Source organism: Solanum stenotomum, chromosome 1, assembly GCF_019186545.1.
Source record: "Solanum stenotomum isolate F172 chromosome 1, ASM1918654v1, whole genome shotgun sequence".
Lineage (NCBI taxonomy): Eukaryota > Viridiplantae > Streptophyta > Magnoliopsida > Solanales > Solanaceae > Solanum > Solanum stenotomum.
In genome coordinates, this window is record NC_064282.1 from 98,372,480 (window position 1) to 98,395,074 (window position 22,595).

A 22,595-nucleotide genomic window follows, 5' to 3' on the forward strand; every position below is an offset into this window, starting at 1 on the left:
GTCCAAAGGAATGTGCTATTAGATAGTCTGCCCTGATACAAGCATCAGTAACTAATTTCACGGCTAAAACATGTGACGTATGACTAATACGGAAACAACTTTATAGTTACAAACTGTTACATATGCAAAGCAAAATTGGTTTTGCTACATTCATGTTGTCTATTGAATCATTCTAGTTCAAGTAAAATCAGAACATCATGTCAAAGCGGAGAGTTTCAAGGTTTGAATGCGAAGAAAGCAAACTGTTCAACCAGTATCCACACCTCTACTCTACTTTTATCGTCAAAACTGGAATAGCTGATGCTGCTGCAAGGTAGCCATCGGATATGATACTTCAAAAAAGGAGGAGATTATGGTGAATCAGACAAAAAGAAAGTTCAGCTTTAACTTACCACGCGTCTCAGGTGAAGGGGTAAAAATTAGAGAAGAGCAAACTGCCGAGCAAGATGTAAGCTGCACAATATGTCCAAATAATGTATCCCCATCTCTTGCTGAGATGAGGAGATGTCATGACATATGAGCCAAACCAGTAGAGAGGAGGGCTGGCAGATAAGAATCGTGTTGAAACCTGTCAAAGTGATCGGAAGAGAGTCAGATATAGGTTTTTCCCAGGGTGTTTATCTAGGTTGACAAACTTCCTAACTTAAGATGAAACTAAAACTTTCAATCAACTAGATTCAGATTCTCATACTCAGAAGGCAGAGTTGATGCACAAAAGGAAAAAGTGGAGAAGGGAGATAATCATTTCGTGCCAGAGGACAATGTGAGCACGAAAGTATAAACCATGTCCGTTACCAGAACATGAAAGAAGTTCATCAGCTGAAGAACTCAAGACTCCCCAGAAGAAGTTAAGTCTGTGTTTAGATTACAAGAACTTTTCCCTCTTTCATTCCCACACAAAATCTTCTAATTTCAAATAATTCAAGATTTTGCAGAACTTAATTAGAGTGTGGCAGAGATTTTCTCACTATTTTCTCCACAAGAAAAATAAAAGAAAAACAGAAAAAGCTAATTATTACTCGCAAATCTAATCTTCGACTGAGCAAAGGGACTTAAAATAGCTGGAAAGGGGAAAAGTATAATATGGAGGCAAAATTCCTTGTTGCAATTATTCCTGAGGTAAAAAGGGGGTTAAAAGGGAAGATGGGTTGTATATTTAAGTTAGTTCAACTTACGTTTAGTAAAAGGAGAAGGGTTGGGCTAATTGGAAATACTAAAGGGAAAGATTCAGTTCAATAATAGTTATCCCACCATTAAACCAAAAGCTAGGAAAATTCACTCCTAGTAATCACGTCACTTTAGAAAAAGGGAAAGAGGTCAGCCAACCTGTACGTGCATGACAAAAAAAGCCGTTGCAACCATGAACACAAGGTGTAGAATGAAGGGAACAAGAATAATTGGTTTCAATCCTGGATTCTCTGATGCTTCATCTTCTGATGGCTGTACCACGTAGTTCTCTTCTCTCACAGCTGGTTTTCGCCGTCTAAGAGAGTCACCTATCAAAAGTGAAGTACACAATGAGCATTATCTTCACATTACAAAATTTTGAAATTGAGTCCCTATAAGAATGTGATGAAACATATAACCACTCATTTTTATATGAGTTGGAAAGAAATAAAATCATATTAATTCACAGATAACAATGTACATCTCATCACAAAGTGCAGCAACAGCAAGGATTAGAAGTTTAAATGGAATGCAAACATTGAAAGGAAATGTGGAACAAGGAAAACTACAAGTGTGGGCAAGTGTATCTGAATTCAATGCATAACCGCACATCATTCAAAATGCTCAATCATAAGCAGAGTACCGTCTTTGTTATACCAGCTAGTAAAATTTAGCAGTGGCCCATATACTAGACCACAAAATTGATGGTCTGTCGTTAGTTGTAATCAGAAAAACAGAAACTTCCTCTCGTACATGATAAAATCATACATCTTATGGAAATGATTTACGTATCAAGCTATACCTTGCCCGGCAACAGATCTGTTTTCCGATGGAAAGCCAACACTCTTGGATCCTGCACTTCTCCCCAGAGGCATGGATGAAGCAGCACTTTCTTTATTTGGAGAGGATTCCCGAAAACCAAGTGAGACAAAAACCTCAGGCCATAGCTTCACATAATGTATGATTGTGCAGAGTGAAAGAGATAATATTGGAGATGCAAGAACAAAGTTTGGAATTTGTTTTACTTGAAAATACTTTAAGAAACCCACTCCCCTGAGAAAGAAGAAACAGCAAAGTCAGCCTCTGCTCTTGGCGGCAATCAACATTGAACTTAGCTGAGGATACTGGCAATTTACTTTTACTTTTTCTACTCTCTCTATTCTTTTTCTCCTTTATATTTTTGGTGTCTAAGCTAAAACAATGCATGAGAATGATATCTATCAATAACGACTATCTTGGGTATCACAAATCAGTTAAAGAACCTATGAGCATTTACATGAACCTATTTCCTGTAACTACGGTCTGGCATCACCTTTCCTTACCAAAGAAATTATACACAGCTACGCAGGGTGAGTAACTGGTGGTCACTTGGCCTGACCAATCACCAATGAGAAATTCCTTTCTAGATAAATGTTCATTGAGGTCATAGGGGCCCACCAGAGCCCCACCCAAGTGGCATCTCATTTGAAATAGATTGCAAAAAGTTAAAATTTAACTACACCTTAAGGAATTTTTCTGCACAAAATTAACAAAAAAAGAAAACATTATAAAAGAATATGATATAAATGGCTAAAAGTAGGAGATTGGAATGTGAGGGAAAGATCAAAGTAGCTTTTAAGCCATTGTCTTTTCAAATTATTAACAGAGAATATAGAGGCAACGATGGGTCTAAACCTTGAGTAGTTATTCTAGGGTATTATGACTTTCTAGAAGTACAAGAAATAAAAAATTGATCTGGTATTAATCTTAAAAAGAAAACAATTGTACACCCAAAGTTTCAGCACAATAAGATCAAATGTAATTTAACATCTACCAGATCAAATTTAATGTGGAAGAGGCAAGTGAGAGTTTGAAGTAGAAAAGGCACCAACATACCAATAACGACTTTGAATATAGTTGTAGAGTAAAGGAAGTCTTGCCTTGCACCAAGGCCTCATCTCATCTGAAGTGCCTCCCAAACACATATTGTAGTAACCATAGGCTTGAAAAGCAATAAATGGGGAAATGATAAATAAGCTACGCAAAGCCCCAGAAAGAAGAACTAGCAAGGTCCCCTGGCAACATGTGGAAGATTTTGTCTGAGTAATCTTAAACAACCAAAACATCACTTTCTCTAAAGCTATATCCTATATTTGTCGAATTCCGAGAACAATTGATGCTCAAACAAATGATAGTTCATAATCATGAAAACTACAAAGTAAACATAACGCAAGCCACAGAATTCAACAATTTTATGTTCTTTTAACAATCAAATATAAAATGCTAAAACAGTCAAACTGACAACTTAAACACCCATTCCAGTCAAATAGTACAACATAATATGGCAAGGAGGGCATTCTGTAAGGAGCATGAAACTCCAAAACAACTTTGCTCAACCACCATTAAGTTTACAAAGACGAGATTTAACAAGAGTATTGGTGATAAGCCATTTCAGATCAAAAGAAGAAAACTGATCTATGGAAAGGAGAGGGATAGGAATAGTAAGGCGTTTGAGTTTGAAAAATATTTGAGGGAGATAATGAGAGGAATAAAAAGGGTGGAGATGGAGGAATTGGTGCAAAAGAAGGTACAAAGTAAGGAATTAATCACAATATTAATTCCTTTCCTATTTGTCCTTTGGCCAACAAAATGAGTAAATTTGATATGCCTTAGTCTCTCTCCTCTGCCTCTTTTTTAATTTTTTTTTATATATCTCACATTAGAAGCCCCTCTTGGTCTCAAAGTTCACCTTCTCGAGGTTAGAGCAATAACTGTAACCCTACTTTAAAAGTCATGGTTGAAAAGCCTGACAGGCTCATCTGGTTTTGTTTCATGGATGGTCCAACCCAGCCCCACTTGAACCATCATACATGAGTATATTTTGTTACCACTCATGGCATGCCAAGTTAAATAGAACTCCCTGAAGCTCCTTAAGAAGTAGTGTGCCAACTACAGCTTTCACAAACTAACAGTAAACAGTGCAGCTCAATTAAGTATGAGCCTCTGCCACTTCTTCATATCGTGAGAACAATCATACCATACTAAGCACTGATCCAGAAAAAAAGTTGCATTGGTCAAAGAAAGAACAGCAACAGAACAAAACTTACACCAGCACTTTTTCTAACAAAAGCTGCTTTATAGGACCTATGCATTGTCTGGAAACAAATATAGCCTGCATTAAGCACTCCGTTCGACCTTGCAAATCCAGTGAGAGCAAGCCAAAGTGTTGCAATGTTATTTGAACCCCTCATGAGATAATACAATCCTCCAATGGAACACAAAGCATATATACTCTCAGTATATCTGTGAACAGACAGCACAGAACATACTCATATGCAAGTCATCATAATATGATGTGAATGCAAGGCAAGACAAAAGAAAATACATTGATGAGTAGAATATGGAGGCGGGATTAAGGCAAAACAATATTGTAGCTCTCAATGCCACCTCGGAATCCTTCAAGATAATAGCTGAGAGCCTGTAAAGCAATAACATAATGATAAGTAGATTAAAAAAAGCAAATAAATTCATAAATGTGCAAAGACAGTGTTAATCTAATGTATTATATAAGAATGAATATAACATATCATCTAATGTATTATATAAGAATGAATATAGCATATCATTATGAATATGTAAGTATCAATTGTGTAGTTTGTGCAAACAAGTGGAGAATAACTATCCAGAAACCATCAAAGGACTATGAGATAGCTCAATTAACACACTTGGCCTTCAAATCATCTCAAAAACTTGCACAACTTCCAAAAATTCATATTTGAGTTTAGTTTAAATCACAATGATGCCGTGATGTTCTCCACAAACAAAATTTCATATAAACTACCCTATCAATTTCAAACTAACTTGAATGAACATTTAAGTTAGAGACATCAATCACTCCAGTCAAATCTTGTAAATGAATGTTATATGAAAGCGTTACACCAAATAACCCAAATAGAAAATCAAGAACAATGAAACAGCTGAGCAGGGCGAAGCCATGTACAAATAAAAAGTGTTCTTGCCATATTATGCAAAGGACATCTGAAGTCCAAAATTCAAATACATCATTCATGAGCTTATAGCTTTGAAGTTTAAGAAATTTCTCATGATTGCTGCTTCAATTGCAAGACACTTTATGGGTTTGCCCACTGCAGATGAAGGTTAACTCACAGCAAGGACGAAAACCAGGTCAAGGAGAGGGGAATACAACTGAAACAAGTAAAATGGAAACTGAATCGAGCAGCAAATCAGTAGGATCTAAAGGTGTAGTTGAATTGAGTATGCAGAGTGGGGATTTAACTTCGAAGCAGCTAAAAAACAAAGCTCCAATAGGTACCGGGATGCCCAGTACAACAGAGAAGACACAGAGTAATGAAACAGTACCATGCAATAAGGACATGGTGAGACAACAACAAAATCAAGCGTCAACCATCTGGAAGGGGATTATGCAGACTACTGGTGACAGGAGCCCTATGGAATCGAGTGGGAGTAAGCAGTCATGGGCGGATGAAGTGGAAGAAGAAATTGCATCATCAGGTAAACCTAAATCAATTTGGGATAACTTTGATATTGCAAAATTGTCTAATGCTGGGTACAAACTGGAATTTGTTCCTCCAAAAAAGAAGGGGGATATTGTTGAAATAGAACTGGAAGATATAGAATCTGAGATTATGTATTGGGGAAATGCTGTGGTATGTTACGTGTTGGGTGCACATCCTCCATTTCAGGTGATACAGGGGTACATTCAAAGGCTATGGGGGAAACATGGAATTGATAAAGTGGCAATGCTAAAAAATGGGGTGATTGTAGTAAGATTTGAGACAATTATTGGTAAGCAAGAGGTGTTACAGGGAGGGATTTATCATTTTGACAACAAACCATTCATAGTAAAGGAATGGACAAAGGAGCTAGAATTTACTAAAGAGGAATTACAAACTGTACCAATCTGGATTAAATTTCCAGGGCTTGATTTCAAATACTGGAGCAAGGCTGGACTAAGTAAGATTGGAAGCTTGGTTGGCAAACCAATGATGGTGGATCATAACACGGAGGCTAGGAATGGTCTAAATTTCGCTCGAATATTGGTTGAGGTGGAAATGGGTACACAACTACCGGATGTAGTGAAGTTCAAAAATGAGAAGGGCAACTTGGTTGAACAATCTGTGCAGTATGATTGGAAGCCAATACTTTGTAAGTTTTGCAATAAATATGGTCATGAGGAAGAAGTGTGTAGATTGAAGAAGAAAGGGCCTCAAAATACTCAACATCCTCCAAAGATAAATGGTAAGGGGGAAGGACAAAATAAACAATGGCAAACTAAAGAAGGTCAAATTGGCATAGTGATACAACATCAAGATAAGGGACAACAAGAGAACAAAAAGACACCTGACAACATGAAAGAATGGCAAACTCCAGCTAGAACAGGGAAATCTCCTCCAAGGACACCTCCAGGTCAGTCATCTCGGATAGAAAGCATGAATTCTTTTCAGGTACTACAAAGGAAAAATGAGTTGAAAGTTGATGCAGAGAAAGTGGGTGGACAGACTATTCTTAAGTCTAGAAATGGTTAATATCCTCAGCTGGAATGTGAGGGGTCTGAATGGCCCTAATAAGCAAAAGGAAGTTAAAATCCTTTGCAATGAAGAAAAGGTAAGCTTGATAGGCCTACTGGAAACAAAAATAAAGAGTGGAAAGATAGGACAATTGGCTGATAATATGTTTGTTGGCTGGGAATATATGACAAACTTGGAAAGACATTATAATGGTAGAATATGGGTTACATGGAGGCCAGATTACTATCGAGTGTCACTCATTAGTATGACTGCTCAACAGATTACATGTGAGGCTATGTTTATTCCCCTGCAACTTTCTTTTGAAATAACATATGTATATGCTTTTAACAACAAGGAAGATAGAAAGGATTTGTGGGCAAGTTTATTAACTCAAAGCAAAAGTTGTAACAAACCTTGGCTGGTGGTAGGTGATTTCAACTCCATGTTGAGTGCAGATGACAGAATAGGAGGCAACCCTGTTACTTGGGTTGAAATCATGGATTTCAATGAATGTGTGACTGAATGTGGACTGATGGAATTTCCAACTCAGGGGAATAGATATACATGGAGTGACAAGCATGAAGAGCATAGAATTTTTTCAAAAATAGACTGGATATTCATTAATAGAGATTGGCTGGATACAATGCCTTGTTGTAAAGCCTTATTCTTACCTGAGGGTATTAGTGATCATTGTCCAGCAAAAGTGATGTTGACTGAGGAATATAAGACCAGGAGGTCTTTCCAGTTCTGTAATGTATGGAGCAAGCATCCACAGTTCCAGGAGATAGTACAAGAAGGATGGAATGTAAATATAAAGGGATGTATGATGTACAAGGTAGTGAGAAGATTAAAGTTGCTCAAAAAGAAGTTGAGAGTATTACACTCACAAGCTTTCCAAAATATAGTGAGTGAGGCAAATGATGATAGGGCCAAGCTGCAACAGGCTCAGATAAAACTACAAACAGATCCAAGTAATGTAGAATATCAAAAAGGTGAGAGCCAACTGTATCAGAAATTCAGAAGATCTTCATATATGGCTGAAATATTCTTACAACAAAGAAGCAAGGCTACATGGATAAGACTGGGAGATGATAATACTAGGTACTTCTACTCAGTCATTAAACATAGAAAGTTGAAGCATGCCACAACACAATTGAGAGACAAATCAGGAAACTGGCAAACTGACCCTGCTGTCATTGCAACACTATTTGTGGAGTATTATGAGGAAATTCTGGGCAATAAGACAGTGAATAGAAGGCCAGCAGATGGGGAACTAATAAGGAAAGGAATGGTGCTTGCAGAGGAACAACAGTGTGAATTAATTAAGAGTTTTGAGCCAGCAGAAGTGAAGAAGGCAATATTTCAGATAGATAGTAATAAAAGCCCTGGACCAGATGGATTTGGAAGTGGATTTTATAAATCAGCTTGGCCTATTGTGGGAGAAGATGTTACAAATGCAGTGCTAGAATTTTTCCAGAACAGCAAGATTCTGAGGCAGATTAACTCAACTAGTATTGCACTTATTCCCAAGATTGACAAGCCTGAATTTGCCAGTCAATTCAGACCTATCTCTTGTTGTAATGTCATTTACAAGTGCATATCAAAATTAATTTGTAGTAGGCTGAAATCAGCTATTAGTATTATAGTTGCAGAGAACCAATCAGCTTTTGTCCAAGGAAGATCAATGATGCATAATGTACTCATTTGCCATGATATCTTGAGACATTACAATCGGAAGAATGCATCTCCTAGATGTCTTATGAAGATAGACCTGAAGAAAGCATATGATATGGTTAGTTGGGAATTCCTGGAGGAAGTACTTATTTATTTTGGGTTTCCTGGACAGTTTGTGAAGTGGATTATGTTGGGAGTAACAACCACCATGTTCTCAGTCAAAGTAAATGGGGGAAGCCATGGGTTTTTTGCAGGTAGAAGAGGATTGAGGCAAGGAGATCCAATATCTCCTTTGTTGTTTGTACTTGTGATGGAGTACCTGTCTAGAACACTACATACAATGAGTCAATTACCAGACTTCAAGTACCACCCAATGTGCAAGAAACTGAAACTTACACACCTTATATTTGCTGATGATCTGATGATTTTTTGCAAAGGAAATGTGGACTCAGTGAATAGAGTGATGGAAGCATTAGCTCATTTCAATGCTGCTACTGGTTTGGAGGCCAATTTGGAGAAATCTAATGTGTACCTAGCTGGGGTAGATGAGAGGGTCAAAATGCAAATTCTAGCCAGAACTGGATTCTCAGAGGGTGTGTTTCCAATTAAATACCTAGGACTCCCTTTGTCACCCAAGAAATGGAAGAAGATTGAGTGTTGGTCCCTGATAGACAAGATTACTCACAGAATAAAAGTAACATACTCTAAACAACTTTCATATGCAGGGAGATTGCAAGTGATTACTGCAGTACTGTTCTCAATTCATAGTTTTTGGGGAGCAGTATTCATCCTTCCTCAGAGTATTCTCAATGAAAGTGGATCAGATATGTAGAGATTTCCTATGGGGAAGCAGTGCTGAAAAGAAGAAGGTAGCATTGGTTGCATGGGATAAAGTGTGTCTTCCAAAAAGACAAGGTGGTTTGAATATTAAAGGTTGTAGTAATTGGAACAAGGCATCTGTGGGACAATTATTGTGGCAAATTATAGTTAACAAAGAGTCATTGTGGGTTAAATGAGTTCACGGCATATATATGAAGAATGACACTTCAATATGGACTCATAAAACTCCTATTGACTGTAGCTGGTATTGGAGGAAAATTAATGCACTCAAAGAGCACATGCAGGGCTGGTACAATCACAGAAGATATATGCTGACTCAAACTGGTAAGTATTCTATTACCAAGAGCTATCAAGCACTCATGGGTACTAAGCCTATATGGAATATTGCTGAACTAGTCTGGACATCAATGGCTATTCCAAAGCATAGATTCATGACATGGTTAGCAGTTCAAGGAAGATTACTCACACAGGAAAGAAAGTTGAGACTGCAGATTCATGTGGAGGATACTGCATGTTGTTTATGTGAGGAAAAAGTAATGGAGACTAATGTTCATCTATTTGAAGATTGCAAATGGACATCAACTGTGTGGCAAGCTATGAACCAATGGACAGAAGTACCAGTGCATAATATTGGTATTGTACAGGTCCTGGAAAACATAAAAGGGAATCGTTGGAAGCAATTCAAAAAAGAGATCATGGCAGCTATCTGCGGAGCAATCATATACCACACTTGGCGTGCTAGGAATTGGAGGAGATTTAGAGACATACGTGTACATACGGAAGAGGTAGTAACACAGATAAAGAAGGAAATCAGTGAAAGATTACACTTACTTAGTAGTTCTAAGAGAGCAAATAAATGTAGACACTTTATTCAGCATTTGTTATGTAACTAGGTATTTTGTTTTGTTGGAGGCCTAGTCTCTGTTTCAGAAATAGGTGCTCTTTTATTTGTATATGTTCTTTGGTGGTTATGGTAATATTTTACAGTTGTTACCAAAAAAAAAAAATTTCTGTTAAGTAAAAGGGCATATATGAGCCATTTCTATAACAGCAGGGGCATATATGAGCCATTTTTTAAACGGAGGGTATATCAGCTCCAAATCATAAAGTTTAGGGGTAAATCAGGACCTTTTCCCTTATACTTTTGAAGATATCCCAAAGCATAGCTTTTGACTTATAAAGACCATCCTTGATGTTCCGGCAAATCAGTGATAGCGAGATAGAACTAATTGTGATATCAATAAGGGTCTTAAATAAAAGTGTCAGGAGGTCTTTCATTTTCATGAAGATATCCCAAAGCATAGCTTTTGACTTATAAAGACCATCCTTGATGTTCCGGCAAATCAGTGATAGTGAGATAGAACTAATTGTGATATCAATAAGGGTCTTAAATACAAGTGTCAGGAGGTCTTTCATTTTCATGTATCAATGGCCAACAATATCTCTTCAAAGTCATAAACTGACTCCACAGTCAAAATTCTACATACTGCAAAATAGTTACATGTTTAGTGTCAATCCAACTTATCAACTTTCATGCACTAACGTGGAAATTTTAAGAGTCCTTGCTATCCAATTCTTGAGATGTTGTGGCATTGAATTCTTAATTTAAACCTAGAAGTTTCTCCACATGACAGATGAAGGAACATACTTTCATAAAGAAGTAATACTTACTAAAACAAAATTGGACATTACCTGTAAAGATAAAAAGAAGCCAAAACAAATGCAAAGCTATTAAGCACATAACCAGATAATCCAAGAACAGCTCTCTGTCCAATAAAAGGTATCAATGGGGCAAACACTGCAAAAACAAACATTTGAGGATTTTTCTCAATCTAAGAAGTAACAATTGCAAAAAAATAAAAATGCTGACTTCACCATGAAAACGGGAAAATGAAAAATACCTGCACGATGAGCATCATTCTTAATGAGCAAGATACAACTTTTGAAACATGACATGTAACAGATCATTGATTTCACAGTTTATCTATATATATACTGTAAAATGTCAATCTTGTTGTTTACATAGTCTCTATTAGAGCCTTTATGCTTAGAGGAATAGTGACACCATGTTTATCTATATCTATGTCATGAAATGTGTCTCTCTACTTTCCAAGATAGGGGTAAAGTTTGTTATTCTCTCCAGACCCCACTAGTGGGATTACACTACGTATGTTGATTACTATGAAATGTCAATCCTGTAGCTAAGTAGCTTACATAGTCTCTCTTAGCGTCTGTTTGGGCGCACGGCTGCTTTCAAGTAGTGCTTTTTCAAGTGATGTTTCTAAAAGTACTAGTACTTTTTAAAAGTCTTCGTAAGCACTTCTTCAATAAGCATTTAATGCAATTAGCTTATAAAGCATTTTAAATTTTTGCATTCACAAAAACAACCATCAAGTACACATTTTTTTATGCTTCAATGCGATAACAAATACAAATTGCCTTTTGGAACGACTCGAGGAGGAGGTAGAGAGGTTGTTTCGGAAAGAACCTCAGCTCGAGTAACACACACCAAGAGCAGCTAAAACGAAAGTACAGAAGTATGTTTATGATAAAAATGCGTGCATGCTTATAAATTATAATATGCTAGTATTATTAATCCACAAAATGATTAAAAAAAAAGAGAATTACCGGTTCGTGAAAGCAAAGAGATGCAAATCGGAATCAGAGGAAAAAAGGCGTAGTTCTGTTCATACTCATATCCACACTGCGCAATTCGTACAAAGTACACACTATCCCAAACAATGCTATCCTCGATCACCGATGCCAATCGCGGGAGGAGAACCGGCGGCGAGTCGGATTTCAAGTAAGAATTTGAACCGGAAAACAAACCGATAATGGACGTGGTGTTGGAGAGGCAGCTAGGGTTTATCGAAGCGGAGGTATCGTAAGGGTTGAGTAGTGATCTCCATAGAACTATTAGGGAGATTAGAACGAGCCTTGAAATGACGGCGCATTTGAGAACGAGACGAGTGTGGTGATATTGGAGATCGGCGGAGGATTTTCCGGCCATTTCACCGGCGGCGGAGAAAGGAGGTTAACGGCGGCTTTAGCTCGTCGGAGAATTTAGGACGGCGATTGTGTATAATAATGCTAAACGGGAAATTGAAATGTTAGTTAAGCAAATCTAATTTTCCTTTTTTAAAAAAAAAAATATTGCTTTATTTGATAAAAAAATTAATCATTAAAAATATAAACATATATTTTCCTAATCATGGCAAAGATTAATTCAAAATGTTTATTTGATTGTTGTTCTCATCGGTTTAATAATATTGCTTATCCTAATAAGGTTACAAATATATTTAGAGAATAACATTTTGTGAAAAAAGTGAAATTCGTTCGTTTAGGATCTCAAAATACAAAAATATTCATAAGATAAGGAATAACAAATTAATTTCACGATTTTGAATAATGTTTTAACAAGCGTCAATCCTCATAAGGTTTACATGTTATTGATATATGGTTATGCCAAAATTGTCAATAAATGACTTAGGTAATCGTAGATATGTATCGTTAATAATGATATCACTACATGTTATAGCAAGTTACTAGCATTATTCATTATATAACTAATGTGTACTTATTATAGGCGATTAGCTCTAATTATTTTTATGTAACTTGATAATATGGAGAATTATTTTAAAAAATCAGTGTATAAAAATTAAATTGAATGAGAAATTAATGTTTTATTAGCGCGTTTTTCTTAAAACGTCACTCTCTCATCCTCACGACGTGTCTTAATAAAAACTTGATTACATTTAATATATAAAGAAAAGCAACATGGACGCAAGATATGTGTCATTAACACATATTTATATCATTTAATTATAACTTTGTTGCATTTTCTAGAATCTTGAAATTCAAAAATTCAATTTCGTTTTTTTTCTTTCTATTTAACGGCTAAGAGTAAATTACTTGATATAATATATCAATGATAATAAGAAGTTAGAAACAAGAACTTCTTTTATCGATGTATATGCTTTCACGTTGAGGACATTTTTGGAATTTCAATATCTAAATTTTAAAGGTATTTTACAGATGTTTTTCTGTTGATAGTTTGGTCCAAGACAATGAAAGATTTTTTGTCAAATAAGTAGAATCCAATATGAATGAAATATTGATAACGCTATGAATCATTTATAAAATACGATAATGTGTCATTTTTTGAGACTAACTAAAAAAGAAAATATGTCATATGACAAAAAAATACATATAATGCCACTTTTAATATAATTTGTTGGGCCCATGCTAACACGCAAATAAGTGCGAATAAATACTTACCACGTGTCCATTGTAGAAGTGAGTACAACTAGTAGGGTCTATATATATGTAGAGCTTATTAGAATCTGAAGCTAGTATCTTCTCGCCAGCTTGGCTGCTACAACTTGGATCACTCAAGAACTTCCAAGTGTTAAAAGAAAATAATATAGTAACAATCGTAACTAATAAAATTATTGTCACGTGATTAAGAGATCATAGACAACTTTTGCATAAATATATGGTTAAATTGTATATAATAGACTCTTGTTATCAGGTCTTTAATTTCTTTAGGCCTTTATGATAAAGAAAGTTTAGTGTATCAGATTTTTTTTTAGTAAAAAAAATTTATTCCCACTCGATGTTTTGTATCTATGTTGTTGTTATTGTTCTTTCTTGTAGATTTTATAATGTTTTTTCTTATTAACTGTTATGTTTTCTTCATCGTCTTCTTCTTCTTCTTTTACTTGAGATTAATGCACTTAAGCCAAGGGTCTTTCGAAAACAACGTCTCTACCTCCACAAGATATTGATAAGATCTGCGTACACTCTCTCATTTACAAGTTCTACTTAGTGATTTCACTGAATATATTATTGTTATTATTGTTGATGTCCGGTATCCACTATGAACATGTAAATTGGTGTGTGGTAATTATGCCACTACGTTGAAATGTTTATTGGTTTATGGTAATGCTAATACATTGAAAAGATTCACCTCGAAGGTAAATTACTCTTTATCAAATACGACTTTATATTCGAAATTTATATCTAAAATCTTTAATTAATGATGAAAAAGTATTTATTACTTCACCGCGATTATTAATGTGGTACAATAGTAATGTTTAATGAATGAAACTTTAAAAGAACAGCTTTGAGTTTGTTGGATTGGACATTATGGGCTTTTATTACATTTTTTTGACAGTTGGAAGTAGTTGTTCCTTTCATTCATGTGGTAGTCCTAGCTGTTTCTTTAAAGATATATATACATTGATTATACACTTATTATATATTGTATTCGTGTCAAGATTTTCAAAAATAATTTCTCTACTTTTGTAAAGGAGTAAATTTGCATGTATGTTATTATTTTCAAATTCAGAATGACATTGAATATGTAATTGTTGTACACACACTAATAACGATTATAAAGTGTTACAGTTAGATAGATAAAAATCGAGAGAAAGCCAAAAATACTTCCTCATCTTTGGGTTAAGATTCAAAGTCATCCTTGAGTTTTCACATGGAGCACTAATAGTCCTTTATGTTTGTATTATTAGTGCACTTTTGGTCCTCCTTCAAAATTTTGCCTATTTTTTAACATTGATTTTATTCATAATTTATGTACATTTGTCATTTTATATATTTAGTAGAAATAATAACTCCATGTGGAGATTGTGAGAAGAAAAACACATTGTTTTGTTTAGTAGAAATCGTATTGCAGGTAAAGTCGAGAGGTTCATCACGACGATTTCACGTGCAATATTACAAATTTCTCTTTTCTTGCAATGTCATATGTTAAAATATTCTTAGTTTAGCTGCAGTAATATTTATACTGAACAGAACAATGTGTTCTTCTTCTCACTTTCTCTCACATAGAGTTATTATTTCTACTAAATATATGCAAAGATGATGGGACATTCCTTACATAAAATTATGAACAAAATTAATGTTAAAAAATATGCAAAAGTTTAGGGGAGGACCAAAAGTGCACCAATATTGCAAACATGAGGGACTATTAATGCTCCATGTAAAAACTCAAGGATGATTTTGAGTCTTAACCCAAAGATGAGGAACTGTTTTAGGCCTTCTCTCAATAAAAATCATCTTTATAGTCGATTATTGGCTGAAATTGCGGAGATCAAGAAGTTCCTTCGTCTCTAAAAGGATTGTTTAGTTCAAAACAAGGATATTTAAATATAAGGGTAATGCTAAATGGCCAGAGAATTTGGCCAGAAATTTTTAAAAATTATAATATCTTTTTTATTTTAAAATAAACTGATCTTTTTTCCATTTTTTTAGTTAAAATGTATTAAAATTAAAAGGGCAAAAATATTTTAAAAGGTAAAATAACATGGGTAAAATATCATTCTGACCGAAAGGATTTTTCCTAAATATAATTAAGCCCTAAATGAAAAGTTTCGTTTTTTTAATGAAAGATATGTGGTTAAAAAGTAAATCAATAATTATTATGAAAATTTAATGCATTTTGAGCAGTTGGAAGTTAAAATTCCATTAATTATGATGCAGACTTTTGCCCTAGATATTAGGTATACGTATATTACCCTTATGCTAGGTACATTCTCTATTTACTAATTTGCGTGACATATTTAGAATTTCGATCGTTAAATTTTTTTAAATTTTGAATTAAAATTTAGATATATATAATTTTAAGTTTACATATTTAAAAAATATGTAAAGAATATTACACACCACAATAATTAATTAGATATAGTGTGGACATTAATAATTATTGTGAAAATCATGATCGAGTTTCGTTAATTATTATGAAAATCACGATCAAGTTTCTTAATCAAGAATGATCGATGTGATGTGTACATTGATAAGAATATCTAAAATTTTAATATAGAATATGATGTGATGTGGGTAATTCCGTAATGAAACTCTTGATAGAGATTAGAAAATGTTTTCTCTTTAACGTGACTTACGCGATGCGAATTTGATTATTTGTAAATCCAATACGAATATCAAAAAAGGCATGTCGAAGATGATCTCATACTAGGGTATGTATATTTTTTGTCTATTAGTTATTAGTAAATTTTAATTTTTGGTTCTTATGATAAATGACTAATTAAACATATCGTCGATTAACTAAATTATATGCTTTTGGTTCCTTTATGTAATGTTATATTTACACTACTTTTATAATTTTATATACGAGGATGATAAGCAAGATTACATTTGTAAAGATTCATACGTGAAGGGATAGCTTCAACGATATAATCAACAAGGGTCGTAGTGAATTGGTTGAGATCCCTCTACCCAACCAAAGCTCTATGGTTCGAGCTATGAGAATGGAATTTTTTTTATTAGTGTGTCTCCCCAAAAATGAACCCTGCAACACGTAAAATGAATTTAGTCGGACTCTAATATAGATATTGAATACTGAGTGAGAAATCAAGAAAAGAACCTCCAAATATAAGTTTGGAGATTTAAAATTTTGGAGAGAGTTTAATTGAACGGTACATTATGATGCTAAATTATTTCAAATTTTATTAACTAGAGAAAATAATGGGACCTAATAAGATTTTTAGGTTGAGCTAATCGTTAAATTTAGCATTTAATGATAAATAAATAAGGTGACCCATGATCACAACCAATTTAATTAAATGAACATTATGGATACAATTTTATTATTTTCTCACAACACGTGTTGGTTTTTAGTTGCAAAAAATTGATCACTTTTTCCATAAATACATTATTAATTAATAAACAAATAATTTCTATCCCTAAAATATAAAATATTCACTGCTAATTCTATTTCATAACATATTAGAGATAAATTATTTTAGAAAAAAAAAAAACATGTTAGCTATGAACTATTTTGCCCTATCTATTAACGACAAATTTCGTAATTAATTTCTATCCTTTATAAATTATTCATATATTTAACAAGTTGTATTAGGTAATTTTTCACATTTTTTAGTTACTCATCTCATTTGTTATTAAGTATTACATGTAATTATTTTTTAAGGCGTTAATAAAGTATTATTTTTTAATGAATTTTATAAAATACGAATTTGACTCGAAACAAAATAGCAAATACCAAAAAAAATAAAAAATCCTCTTGATTCAAGATCATGAATAGATCCAAAATTAGTCAGGATCACATGTTCATTGAATTATAAAATAAAATATAAAATTATTAATTAATATAAAAAAGATAATTCTTCTATCACATGAGAAGAATATTATGATCCAATCTAATAATCCATACACAAATTGGTACTTCTGTGATCATGTCAAACTGGAAAAAATATTTATTTTCTCTTATAAGAGAGATAAAAGGCAAATATGGATTCGTAATTTGAATTTTATTAGTTTGAAATTTTAGCACAATGTGTAATTTTATGAGTTTTGAATTTTAAAATGATAATAATTGAATTTAATATTTAATATTTTGTACATATTTAATAAAGTTTCAATACAAGTACATTGTTTAAGCAGAAATTACTGAGTTTAATTATTTGAATCCATTTATTTAAGCATGTCGTTTCACTCTTGGCTGAAGGGTCATCAATAGAACGCTCTTCGTCAAAAGAGTATATTTATTATATATATAAGCATGATATTACTGTATATTTTTATATATACTAAATCTCGAAACATCTAGCTCTTCTCTTAATTGAAGGGTGATTCGTTGAACGCCCTTTATCGAAAAATTATTTTGTATATAGGTCAAATATTACTTATACTTGTATACAAATCTTGAAAGTACCCTTAAATATTCTTAACGAAATTTCTGATTACGTCAGTAATCGAACGTGTATCCAAGTGTTTAGCTTCTTGCTCCACCCCTAACTTGGCCAGATGTTGAACTTCCCTCGTCAAAAAATTATATTATGCACATATGTTAAATATTATTCATATAATTATATACTAAATCTTGAAATTACTCTTATATATCCATTAATAAATCTCTTAGTTTCTCTGTTGATCGAATTCGTAACTTATATTGTGGATCTACTCGGACAAAAAGGATCACAAAAAAGATTCATCTAATAATAATTTTAATACTAAATTACAAATTTTATTTTTGTTTGGTCTAAATAACTAATTTTTATGATATAAAATTGAGTTAATTAACTAACTATTATCACGGATTAAACATACTGTCACGGGTTAAATCTGGATTTATCACGGGATAACATTTGAATATATTATTTTTTGTTTTATATATTGGATTTTAGTCCCCCAAAAAAATAATCCAAAAAGAAAACATCACAAACGAATTATTTTTTCCAAATAAAATAATAAATATACGCTGCGTAAATTTAAAATTAGTCGGATATTGAAGTGTATACTCGTTGTTGTCAAATTATATCCTTACTTTCAACAAGAAGTTTCGAGTTCAAAGTTTGGGAGTGAAAAGATTCTCGATGGGAGCACTTCTCGTGACATGAACCTGAATTAGTCGGAATCCTAAAACGAATACTCAGTGTCATTAAGGATTGTGATGTAATGAATATTTTTTCAGTATGCTTAATCAAATATCTCGAATTTGGGTCTATGAATAAAGAAAATTCCAATAGGGAACATTTTCCCTTTGAATGAGTCTTATGCGATACATATTCAAATTAATCAGAGCTTCAAAATGAGTATCGAATACCAGTGAAAAACAAATACTATGAAAATGGAAATTTTTGGAAGATGAAAGAAACAATTCATTTCTAACTATGGGTGTATTTTTATTTTTTTTTCAAGAATTGGGACCATTTGATTTAAATGCAGTAGGTGACATTGTTAATAAATAATGAAAATGTCAGTATAACTACTAGATAATAACGCACCAAGCAAATTATGTATTTTTAGATTTATTTTTACATTCATTAATAAAAAATAGTACTAATAAAAAAAAATCAAGGCTATTCCAATCATTAAGGAACTAAGTAGAAAAAAAAACATTTACAAATTGCAATTGGTAAAAAAAAAAAGGATAAATTCTCTAAAAGGAGGAAAATATAAATTTAAAAGCAACTAGAAGTAAATAAATTCCATTGGTTCATAATTATATAGATTTTAAAATAGAATTTCACTTATATAAATTAATAATATTAAAAATATATACATTATTTGACCTATATATAATTGGGCTGGGTAATATGCCATAGTTTTCAAGTTACTAATTTCACTTTATATAAAATTGCTTATAGTTTCACCTCTTAAATAATCCGAACGCTATAAAAGAGAGAATCTGCTTCATAAAACTACGTATTAACTAGGCAACATGTCGAATATTATAAAAAAAAAATCATTGAGAATAGAGTTACAATAAAACTCATCTTACAAAAAGTTATTAAAAAAAATGAACTTTGAAACTAAGTGAATAAATGAGATTTGATCATGAACTTTTTCTAGAGTAAAACATTATTTAAATAATTATATGTTAAAATATTGATGCAATCATACCAACATTATATCAAATTTCATTAAAATTAAACGTGTTTGGATGAGATCAGTAGTGTTACTATAGGATAAGTGATCCTCGGGAATGTCCTCGTGTTGCATGCCTCTCTATTTCTATGAGGTAAGAGTAAGGTCTGCGTGCATATACTTTAATCTTTTCTGATCCATCATTTATTATTTTTTATTGAATATGTTATTATTAAAATATTATAAAATAATGGGAATATAGTAACATTAGCACATGTGAATCCTCTTTAAGTCTATAACTAGACAAACTTTTACACTTCAAAAACCATACACAACCTATTTATTTCTATCTCCTACCACACCTATTTTTCTCCATTCTTTTAGAACACATCACAATAAATACAATTATTGTCACAAAAACAAAGCATAAAAAGCAAACTTTCCCATCACTTATTCATTATTTTGTCTATACATCTTTCTTTCATACTCCCAAATTATTCCTTCAAAAAAAAAAACAAATTGTTCCAAATGAGTTCAAAAAAACTTGTGACTTTTGAACTTTCTTTCTTCTTCTTGATCTTATTATTAGGGTTTTTGAGTGCTAATCTCGATAAAGATAGAGAAGAATGTGCTAACCAACTCGTCGGTTTGGCCACGTGTCTTCCTTATGTTAGCGGTGAAGCCAAAGCTCCCACACCGGATTGTTGCACCGGTTTAAAAGAAGTTTTAGACAAGAGCAAGATATGTCTATGTATCTTGGTAAAAGACAGAAATGACCCTAGCCTTGGTCTTAAGATCAATGCTACACTTGCATTAAGCCTCCCTACTTTATGTCATGCTCCCCCTAATATGTCTAATGTATCTATGTGCACCGGTAAGTACATGACACGTGTTTTTTTAAGCGATTAATTTCTATATACTGATATCGAGCCAAATGGAAGATAATTATGAGTTACTATACATAAAATAAAATTAGTAACCTAAAAAAATAAAAATACAAAATATATCAATTATATTGTAATTATATTTATTTTGAAATTTGGAGTTGTGATTTATTTTGCAGATTTGTTGCATTTGGCACCAAATTCACCAGATGCTAAGATTTTTCAAGATTTTGCAAAAAATGCAAAAGGAAGTTCTGCTGCTCCATCTGCACCAGGTAATAAAAAAGAAGAAAATCAATCAATTTTTTTTTAATAAATTTAAATTAATTCTGTTTTTTTTTTTGTCTTTATCATTTATCTTTCTGTTTCATTTTATACCACCCTTTTTTATTTTTTTAATCTGTTTAAAAAATAATATAAAACATTTATTTATATATATAATAAATTTTTTAAAATTTTAACTTCTTATTTTACCCTCGATGACATGCTCTTATAGTCAACGTCAGAGCTAGGAGGTTGTAAGGGGTTCATCAACATCTTTTTTATTTTTGAAAATTTAAATTGTACATATAAGAGATCAAAATTATTTTTATGTATCTATAGATATTGGATTCCCTTGGTTTTATTATTGCTTATATAGCCATAAAAATGTCATTTAAAGGAATCTATTTTGAGATGCTACAGTCCGTCAGTTTGTTGCTGTCGGTAATCATTCTGTATTGATGGACGTTTGTCGATCTTATCCATCGAAAAGGGTTTTTAATTAGTAGTGTTTCTATAACTAATACCACAAGTGTTTTTCGTTTTAAATTTTGTGTTCAGTCAAACAATATCGCGTTAAAATAAAGTAGAGTGAGTAATCTTTTTTTTCCATTTTTGACCTTTGATTAATTTATTTTTATACAGTTAGTGGAAACTCTAGTGGAAAACCAGCAAATTCTTCAACAAATGATAAGAATGATGGAGGACATAGAAGGAGATGGATGGGATTTATGGAAATGACTATGGGCTTTTTGGTCATTTTGGTGCTTTCATATCTCACCTAACTTTTTAATACATAATTATTGTTTTTTTCAAAAAAAAAAAAAAATCACATTTGTACTTTTACCTTTTTGTGTTTCCTTTTGTGTTGTTGGCTTTTATTAGTGTGTCTTTTGTTTTCTTATTTTGGAACTCCTGATTTGTGATCTTCAATTCTTTGGAATATCTTTTTTCTTTTAGCTATCAAAAACAGAAAAATATATTTGCTATGTGTGAAAAACTTGAGTTATTATTTTTGGAATTTTTTTTATCCACATTTCAATATTTTTCATGAAGGCTCGATTAATATGTACACTTCAAATCGAATAGTGAAAATCTGAATTTGAGTGTGAGGTGTGGGATGTGGTGATAAATGGAATGAATTACCACATTATTGACAGATGAAAACTCTGGGCTCCTTATATGGTTGATCCTAACTCACATCTAAAAGATAGTCTACGCCATAAAAAAATCCAAGGTTCTCGTGTGTCACCGATGTGGTATTCCATTCTATTCATCACCCCCTTCATCTTACCTCCAGATTCGAATATTCTTTCTTCAAGGTTCTATACTGTTTGCAACGTGCATAATCATGAATTGGAGGTATTTCCACCTTTCTTATCCAGGATACATCGGATTGGGCCTGGCTCTGAAAATCATGACACATTAGGTTTTGAGCCTAACTCATAAAGAGAATTATCCAAACTATATAAGCGACCATAATGGTTCTCGTCTATCATCAATGTGATATTCCACTCTGCTCATCAACTAATATTAGACTCGAGTCCAATAATGCTATATGCAAGGTAAATTTTGTAAGGAGTTATATTTACTCAACTTTTATAAATAGGGACGAAATCTAAATATAGCCTAAAAATGAAGCATTTGTGTAAAATTGGACTGAAAAAATAGCCCAATTCTCAAAGTCTAAAACTCAAACTAGCCCATACACTTGGCCCGAAAATGTACCTAAGAGGGGGTTGCTCTAATGGTAAACATTCTTCACTTTCAATTTGAGATTGTGAATTCAAGTCATCAAAAGATCAGAAAAGGTAAAAACTCTTACGGAGAGGTAACAGAAAACTTCTTGAATGTGACGAATGGATTGTTAACAATAAAC

The 22,595-nt window shown here is 32.9% G+C and overlaps 2 protein-coding genes across 3 annotated transcripts; one reads left to right on the top strand and one right to left on the bottom strand.

Moving 5' to 3' along the window:
* Window positions 1–31: 31 nt before the first annotated feature.
* Window positions 32–12,324, bottom strand: LOC125847293 (uncharacterized). 2 transcript variants are annotated; one of them, XM_049526949.1, is made up of 9 exons: window positions 11,838–12,324; window positions 10,902–11,007; window positions 4,532–4,624; window positions 4,254–4,449; window positions 3,043–3,221; window positions 1,970–2,220; window positions 1,327–1,496; window positions 393–568; window positions 32–306 (listed from the first exon to the last, which is right to left on the bottom strand). In XM_049526949.1, the coding sequence occupies exons 1-8, from the start codon at window positions 12,217–12,219 to the stop codon at window positions 401–403; spliced, it is 1,545 nt and encodes a 514-aa protein (XP_049382906.1). In that variant the 5' UTR covers window positions 12,220–12,324; the 3' UTR covers window positions 32–306; window positions 393–400. The 2 variants fall into 2 exon arrangements, with proteins under 2 accessions (XP_049382906.1, XP_049382902.1); XM_049526945.1 differs by having other exon boundaries at window positions 32–568.
* Window positions 12,325–19,911: 7,587 nt separating this feature from the next.
* On the top strand, window positions 19,912–21,738 carry LOC125847269 (non-specific lipid transfer protein GPI-anchored 14). Its single transcript, XM_049526927.1, has 3 exons — window positions 19,912–20,445; window positions 20,635–20,730; window positions 21,362–21,738. The coding sequence occupies exons 1-3, from the start codon at window positions 20,100–20,102 to the stop codon at window positions 21,499–21,501; spliced, it is 582 nt and encodes a 193-aa protein (XP_049382884.1). The 5' UTR covers window positions 19,912–20,099; the 3' UTR covers window positions 21,502–21,738.
* Window positions 21,739–22,595: the final 857 nt, after the last annotated feature.

Excerpts from the sequence above, each read along its gene's own strand:
- LOC125847293 (XM_049526949.1), bottom strand. The coding sequence starts at position 12,219 with ATGGCCGGAAAATCCTCCGCCGATCTCCAATATCACCACACTCGTCTC. Across the intron at positions 4,625-10,901 it reads GCTTCTTTTTATCTTTACAG|GCTCTCAGCTATTATCTTGA; the intron begins GTAATGTCCAAT and ends ATTGCTTTACAG. Across the intron at positions 2,221-3,042 it reads TATATTCAAAGTCGTTATTG|GGGAGTGGGTTTCTTAAAGT; the intron begins GTATGTTGGTGC and ends CTTCTTTCTCAG.
- LOC125847269 (XM_049526927.1), top strand. The coding sequence starts at position 20,100 with ATGAGTTCAAAAAAACTTGTGACTTTTGAACTTTCTTTCTTCTTCTTG. Across the intron at positions 20,446-20,634 it reads TAATGTATCTATGTGCACCG|ATTTGTTGCATTTGGCACCA; the intron begins GTAAGTACATGA and ends TTTATTTTGCAG. Across the intron at positions 20,731-21,361 it reads TGCTGCTCCATCTGCACCAG|TTAGTGGAAACTCTAGTGGA; the intron begins GTAATAAAAAAG and ends ATTTTTATACAG.